Source organism: Copadichromis virginalis, linkage group LG19 (genome assembly GCF_057382275.1).
Source record: "Copadichromis virginalis isolate Kocher_CV1m ecotype Utaka linkage group LG19, C_Virginalis_male_GT1.1, whole genome shotgun sequence".
NCBI lineage: Eukaryota > Metazoa > Chordata > Actinopteri > Cichliformes > Cichlidae > Copadichromis > Copadichromis virginalis.
This window is the reverse complement of record NC_140636.1, coordinates 12,117,406-12,124,776: the sequence shown is the minus strand read 5'-3', so window position 1 is coordinate 12,124,776 and position 7,371 is coordinate 12,117,406. Positions and strand designations below refer to the sequence as shown.

The 7,371-nt window shown below is 38.6% G+C and overlaps 1 protein-coding gene across 1 annotated transcript; it reads right to left on the bottom strand.

Moving 5' to 3' along the window:
* Nucleotides 1-358: 358 nt before the first annotated feature.
* emx1 (empty spiracles homeobox 1) lies at nt 359-6,046 on the bottom strand. Its single transcript, XM_085441190.1, has 3 exons — nt 5,655-6,046; nt 3,818-4,002; nt 359-1,515 (listed from the first exon to the last, which is right to left on the bottom strand). The coding sequence occupies exons 1-3, from the start codon at nt 6,004-6,006 to the stop codon at nt 1,348-1,350; spliced, it is 705 nt and encodes a 234-aa protein (XP_085297316.1). The 5' UTR covers nt 6,007-6,046; the 3' UTR covers nt 359-1,347.
* Nucleotides 6,047-7,371: the final 1,325 nt, after the last annotated feature.

Genomic DNA, 7,371 nt, shown 5'->3' with positions numbered 1-7,371 from the left:
CAGACTGATGGCTAACACACCTGACACCTGTGCAGCTGTCCGGCAACATTCCTGACACATCAATCTCAAAGAGAAACCACCTTAACGGGATGTTGGATTGCACCACCCACCTAAGCTTGCTGCAGCTTACAGCAAAAAGAACAGTAAAATTCTTCATTTGTGCTCCAGTATTGCCGGGTTGTCATTCCCATCACTTGCATGCATCTTGAGTTTGAAAGTAAGACGTAATAAATCAAATCTGCAACTGCAATGAAATGTAATCTTGCAGTATCTGAAGTTTAAAAAGAAAACACACACACACACACACACACACACACACACACACACACACACACACACACACACACACAGTATCCCATCAGAGAAATAATTTTTACTTTTATTTCTAAAACATCTTTCTGTATTTACACGTTCCGCTCGCACAACTGTGTTCTGGTCATATTACGTTTTTGTACTACACACAGTGCTGGATGAAATCTGCACACATTCACGATCACAAATGTGCCATGGCAGAAGAAGCACGAAGCTGTGAACTTGTACTATGCAGCTCAAGTTAACCCGAACACCAGAGGTCTCTGCAGCTTCTCATCTGTCCCAGAGTCATGCACAGCTGGCCAAGAGTCACATTACTGTGAAGAATCTTCATTAGGAAGTGTAACAAAGAGCCAAGACGGCTTTGAAGGCGTGAAAGTGGGAATAAAATCATGCAGGGTCTTTGAATCTTCTTTAGATGCGTGCTCCTTTACGTAATTTTTTTTTTTTGTTTGTTTGTTTCTCCCCAGTTTTTGTTCTTCCGGTCTGGCACCGAGTGCGTCCTCCGACTCACCGGGTGGATTCGTAGTGTGGATCACCTCCTTCTTGTAAGTGAGGAGAAATTTAAATTAACTTGGTACACAGGTGGTGGAGTAGGGCGAGCGATGAAGTGTTAATGACCTAAGCAAGTGGTAACACCCCCCCCAACAAAACAAACAAAAAACACGTAACCTTCACTGGTCTATGTACAATTTAAAAAAACAAAACAACAAAAACACCATGGTAGAGGGTGTCATGTCTCTTCATGTTTGGCTGTCACACAACCAAAATGATCAAACGATGTCAGAATCTCTTCTCATCCAGAGACAATCAGAGGAGATTTCATTAAATAAGATGCCCCCCACCCCTCCCAGTGTCACAGAGTATAGCACCTTGATGAAGAGATGAGCAGTGATCACATATTAAGTCCTCGAGTCTTCCTCTAATGTGTCTAATTATACTTAATAATATTACATAATAAATAGTATTGGTCCTCTGATGCGTCACAAGCAGACGCAGGGGTAGGGCAGCATTGTCAGAGGCTGGACCGCAGATTTAGTCCTCTGAGGTCACGTCAATGTCCTCGGAGCTGGTCTGCTTAGTGGCGATGCGCCATCTGTTGATGTGGTGGTTCCCCTTCTTCTTCTGCTGGCTGTCTGGTCCCTCCTCCTCCAGCTTCTGTCGCTTGTACTTGGTCCTCCTGTTCTGGAACCACACCTTCACCTGGATAGAGAAAAGCACTCAGTGTGTGACCCGAGAAAAAGGAAAAGACTTAACGAACATCTGTTTAGATGCACATTTTGAGTTTCCCAACGCACAAGCAGCTAATGAGATAAATGATGGCCATGTTGTGGTTTTGTTGATCTAATAAAGGCACAATAATTACTCCTTTCTCTCTTTCTTTATGGTACTACAAAGTATGTGCTTTGGCAAACTGTGTTTCTGACTTGTATTGTTGAAATGCAGTAAGGGAAATAAAATAAAGCAACGCAGTTTATTCTGTTTAGCAAGCGAGAGGGAAAACAGAAATGCACATAAAGACTTAATGACTAAGGATGGCATAAAATGCGTGAAATATCAAGCTTAAAAGCTTCCAGACAGTTGCTGCTGTGACCTTGTAATATGAACCTGTCTGACTAACCCGTATGTAGTCAGAGTACTACACACTCACACTTACATTACTTTTCTTTAATCTTTACTTTGCTCGGCTTTGGGGTAATTTTTTTTTCAGAGCAAACGCTTAAAGATCCTTGGTACAGTGCAGTAATTTGTGAATGACCTGTTTAGCTAAAGGGGTGGAGGGTGAGCTGCATTATATACGTTATAGTATATTACAGTATTTCGTGCTTATTTCATGACCACAGTGACTTGATTAATCGTATCCAAATTTTCTAACTTTAAGATAAACTGATGACATGGGCCTTGCTATCACCCATGTAGATGCTATCGTTTAATCTTGCTGATCCAATAAAGTGAGTTTATTAGTATTCGTTTGACAGTCTTTAAAATTTGCATAATTCAATTGCTGCTTAATTGCAAGCCGCCTTATTGACTGACACAAACCAGAAACTTGCAAGCAGAATATATTCACACTGCTGACTGAGGAAATATCTTTTAATCTTACCTATTAGGCAGCCTAATTGACACCCACAGAGTGTGGACTCATTAAACTTAAGCATCAATAATATTTACCACAGCTTACAGTAGAGCATACATGAGTGAAATCCTTTTGAGAGACTCTTTGCAAAATGTGGGTCAGGTAAATGTTAAAAAAATGCAAGTGCACAGGCCTACAGATATGTCATGTAAGATAAATTCAGTTAATTATTGTTAATTTAAATTTCTAACGTATCAATTATTGAAATTAGAATAACAAGAAGAAAATATTTGTATATTTATCATCTCTGTCTCTGAAACATAGTGATCAAGTCAGGAACTTTTTTTCATTTTGGACTTTAATTTTCTGTTTTTCATTATGTTAACAGATTCACAAGAACTGTTTTTTCTTTCTGCCACTTAAATATATATTTAAAAAGTTTGAAAATACTTATATCAAAGTGCTTGATGCATCCGTATCAAGAGTGCTGTAATGCTCCATTTGAAGGATCATTCAAACTATCAGTAGGCTTCAGCTTGTCCAGAATGCAGCAGAGTCCTTATAAATACGCAGAAATTTGAACATATTAAAGTCTCCCAGCTCAGCACAGAATCATCGTTAAAATCCTATTAATTCAGAAAGCTCCAAATGGTTTGGCCCCGCAATAAATCTCTGACTTGCTCCCTGTCGATTAAACCTCTCAGGTCATCAGGTGCAGATCTTTTAACTGTTCCCAGAATTAGATCAAAGTGTGCTGAGAATGCTCTCAGCTACCCGGGTCCTGTTCTTAGGAACAAGCTGCCCTGAGGTCAGTCAGAGCTCTGTCCACAATCAAAGACAAACTTCAGACTTTATCATTCTCGCAGCTCTGCACTTAATAACAGTGTGTGTTACCTTGTACGTGTGTGTTGTGTTTTATATCTTTGTAAAGATTGTTTTGTTATTTTTACTGCCTGAAGGCACAGTAGACCTACATGGGTTTTATGTTTTTATCTTTCATGTTAAACACATTGAGTTTACACATAAAATGTGCTATACAAATAAAATTGCCATAAACTATTACAATTGAATCTAGTTTTCTGCAATACAGTGCATTCATTCAAATAAATGTATTCTAACAACTAAACAGACGAGTAAAAGCCTATAATATAACATATAAAGAATTGTTGGCTACGTAAGAAAATAAATATAAATTATTTTTATAAATTATTTTTTTTTATTATTCTTTTGTTGCTGTCCGTTTTAATGTCGTTGCTTGGGCTTTAAAATATTGGGGCTATTTTAGCTGTAGCTATGTGTGGATAACGTTATAGAAGTATCCAGAACTAGCCAGATGCTAGTAATAGTTTATTAGCAGTAATAGTATTGACGACAAAAGTAAGCGACGTTAGCAATTAATTTAAACAAGCAAGCGTTAGCTTAACCTACCTGCGTTTCAGATAAACTCAGGCTGTTGGCCAGTTGTTTCCTCTCGGCTCCGACCACATAGTGGTTCTTCTCGAAGGCTCTTTCCAGCCGGAGGAGCTGGGAGGGAGAGAAGGCCGTCCGGATGCGTTTGGGTTTTCTCGCGAAAGGGCCGTGGAGGAGCAGGCTGTCCTGGGACACGTCGTTACCTGACAGCGAAGTCAACGAAACGGTAACGTCAGTCATGGAAAAAGTTCATTCTTATTTTATTTTCCCGAGAAAAAAACAAAACAAGTTATAATGGTTCACTTATTACTGTTTTTGTTAATAAAATAGAATTGACATTTGGAAAAAAAAGAAGCGTATTAATACAAAAGTACGATAACAAAATGCTGTTTTGCACAATCGTGCTATTTATTAGGCCCGTTTGAACGTGGCATTGTAAACTGTCCAACCTGATAAAAAAACACAATAAATTCATTTTCTGGTAAACTCATTAAAGACAGTTTTGCCCTATAACGCAGTTTTAGGCTGAATGACTTTACGCACATTTTAAAAATAAATAAATCGTGACAAAAATCAGGATCAGACATTTATAGTTAAATAAGAAAGTACATGGCTACACATTCGGAATAGAGTCATAAAATAGCACATCATAACACATCGTAATATATAAAAAATATTTATGTGACTACAGCTAAATATATTAAATGCGTCTTTAAAAGTTATTGTCTTTAGTCTGATCTATTTTGCATTTTTTAGGGTATAAATATTTTTCAGAATTTTTTTTATGGTCAATATTTCTCAGAGTGATTTTTTGGTGCAAACTGTTTTATTTAAAATAAATGTTTGGGTTTTTGTTTGTTGGGGGTTTTTTACATTTACAAATTCTGTTAAATTCCCCATATTACCCAATTACATCCAATAAGGCTAATGTATGTATTAATTAGCCTATGGTATAATTATGATACAGATATTTGATTTATTTAGTTGTTTTTGTTTTGTTTTTAAATTAAGGGGCCCTTTATGCGTTTGCAACATTGCTTTTTCCCCCCAAAATGACATTTTCTGTCCAGACAATTACGTAATTAAAAATGATTGAATGAATAAAAAGATGTAGATTATCTTTCATGTCTTACTAATAACAGGTCTTAGTGCTGTATAGTTATTGGAGGGTAGGTGTGGCTGAGGTTTGTCACCACTAGCTGTGTTCAAAGCCTCTCTGCATCAGATTTGTATTCCGCATCCCTCCCCTCACGATGAAATTATTATGGTAGATTTGATCTATTTTGCCTCTGTGGACTGGCTTTTGTGCAAGATTTTTTAATTAAATGGAAAAAAAAAACTGTAGCCTCACCTAAGGCGAATTTTATTTTATGTGGGGAAAAAACACAACACGGCTGCTTATCTTTTCCTCCTGTGGTTTTCCGAGAGCTGCAGGGCAAACGAGAGTGGGAAACATGAGAGGAGCCCAACAAGCCTGCTGCAAGCTGTCAGTGGTCTTGTGGATTGTGATATCTGCGGCTACAGTTTATTGTTCGACTAAAAATGCTTTTGAAATCTACAGTCATATTGTTGAAAAAAAAATCCCACACAAAGATATTTAGTTTACTATGGAAACCACGTGTTATGCACACACTTATTTTATTAGTTTAATCACCTCCACCTACTTTATTCACCATTTTACGCACAGAATAACGCATTGTTTAATTCTAGACTAAGAATTCTGGCCTTTATAGCCCAACAGTGGACCTCAAAATACGCACACATCTGCAAATCTTTAAGCGAAGTAATAATTAAAAAAACTTTTATTAGTATTATTATTATATTATTATGTTTTGCATTCGCATTTTTCGCGTACCTTGAAATCTGTGTCCAAAAAATCTGTTACGTAACACCCAGGGGTAAAAGTTGAGCGGGTCTCGGTGTTGCGTCCCAAAGAAGTGCGGATGCTGTAGGTGGGATCCTCCGAGCTGGTGAGGAGCCACGGTGAGTGAGGGGTGGTTCATCGTCTCCGGGAACACCAGGTCCGGGCTCTGGTAGAGGGACCTGGCCGGTGGTGGAGCCTGGTAACTGTTCATTAAGGCATCTGTCGTCGGGTTGGAGTAACTTAAAGCCGTCGGGCGGATGGGATCCTCTGCCGTTAGAGGGTTCTCTTTAGCGACCAGAGACTCTATCGTGAAGCAGCGCTTGCCTGCAGACGAAAACATCATCTCTCGGTAGAAAGGGAAACCAAAAAGAACGCGATCAGCCTTTATTATTTTCCTTCCTCTTGCTGTAAAGGGAAAAAAAAGAAGCCCACTCTCAGAGAAGCATCATGGCCAAAGATGGTGGGGGTGTTAGGGGAGGGTGGGTGAAGGGTTTGTCTACACGAGCTCTAAGATGCTGCTAGAAAACTCAACAGTGCTGCAAATTGTCCTGATTCACCGAGCCCGTGCGCGCTCGGAGGGTTTCTGCGCGCAAATGCGCACCAAGAAAAGCGCCCGAAACCTTCCATGTGGCTTGACGTTGCGCGGAAAGAGGGAGCTGATTGGACCAGAGCACCTGCCAATAGGTCTCCTCAAGTACCTGCTTTGTAGATCACACAAGACCGGGCAGCTTAGTTACAGGGGCACGCTGAGAAAAACTAGCATGCTCCAATTAATGGGTCATTGCATGTCGCGTTCAGCTTTAATGTCAAGTTTTTCTACAGGAGGGGGGAAAAAACTAGTCCGCCTGCGGGAGTGAGAAGGTCCCACTCGTCCCACAGCAGATTCATCCAGTTCAGGAATTCTCATAGTGTCAGTATTTGACTGACGCTCGTTAAGAAGTTTTGTTTTGTTGGTTTTTTTTTAAAGCTGACTCACCGAGACACTTTGGATCTTTCACCTTTAACTTAACGTTTAGGCTCTCTTTCAACTCTCATTACAAACACACGCACACACAAGAGCAAAATTAGATTTATATTATGAGATTTATGTGCCTCTCAGAATAAGACAATACAAAGTTTTATCTTCAAATACCGCTTATTTTTCTTTTATTGAGGTTATTATTATTAATTATTATTACTACAGTCGAAACTCCACGTCTGTCTTTCATGTTTTTATGTGATCTTCATAATATATTTTTAAAACAAACAAACCCGACAACAACAACATGAATCAGTGAAGAATGCTGATTCTGGTGAGTCAGACTCCCTGCAGCAGAGCATCCTTTCTCTCTACAAAGTGAGGTGTACCGCTGATTGTTTTGTTTTGTTTTTTAAATCAAATTTTCCGTGGATTTGAAATGTTTCTCAATCGGTGCAATAATAAGTGCACGTTCGACTTAACAGCTCCGGTTAAAAAAAAGGAGAAAAGGCGAGAAATAATATTTGTTACAGGTGTTATTTTTAATTTTAGTTTAGAGGTTTTTTTCTGTTTAAAATTTAAATTCGTCAAGCAAACGTTTTTAAATTTGGTCGAATCAGATCGAAGCATCTTTCAGGTCACAACGTGTATTTGTATTTTTTAATGGTGTGCTCGCGTTTTTATGTTAAAAATTAAGCTCATTTATCATTATTATTATTATTATTATTATTATTACTTTTTATTGTAAGC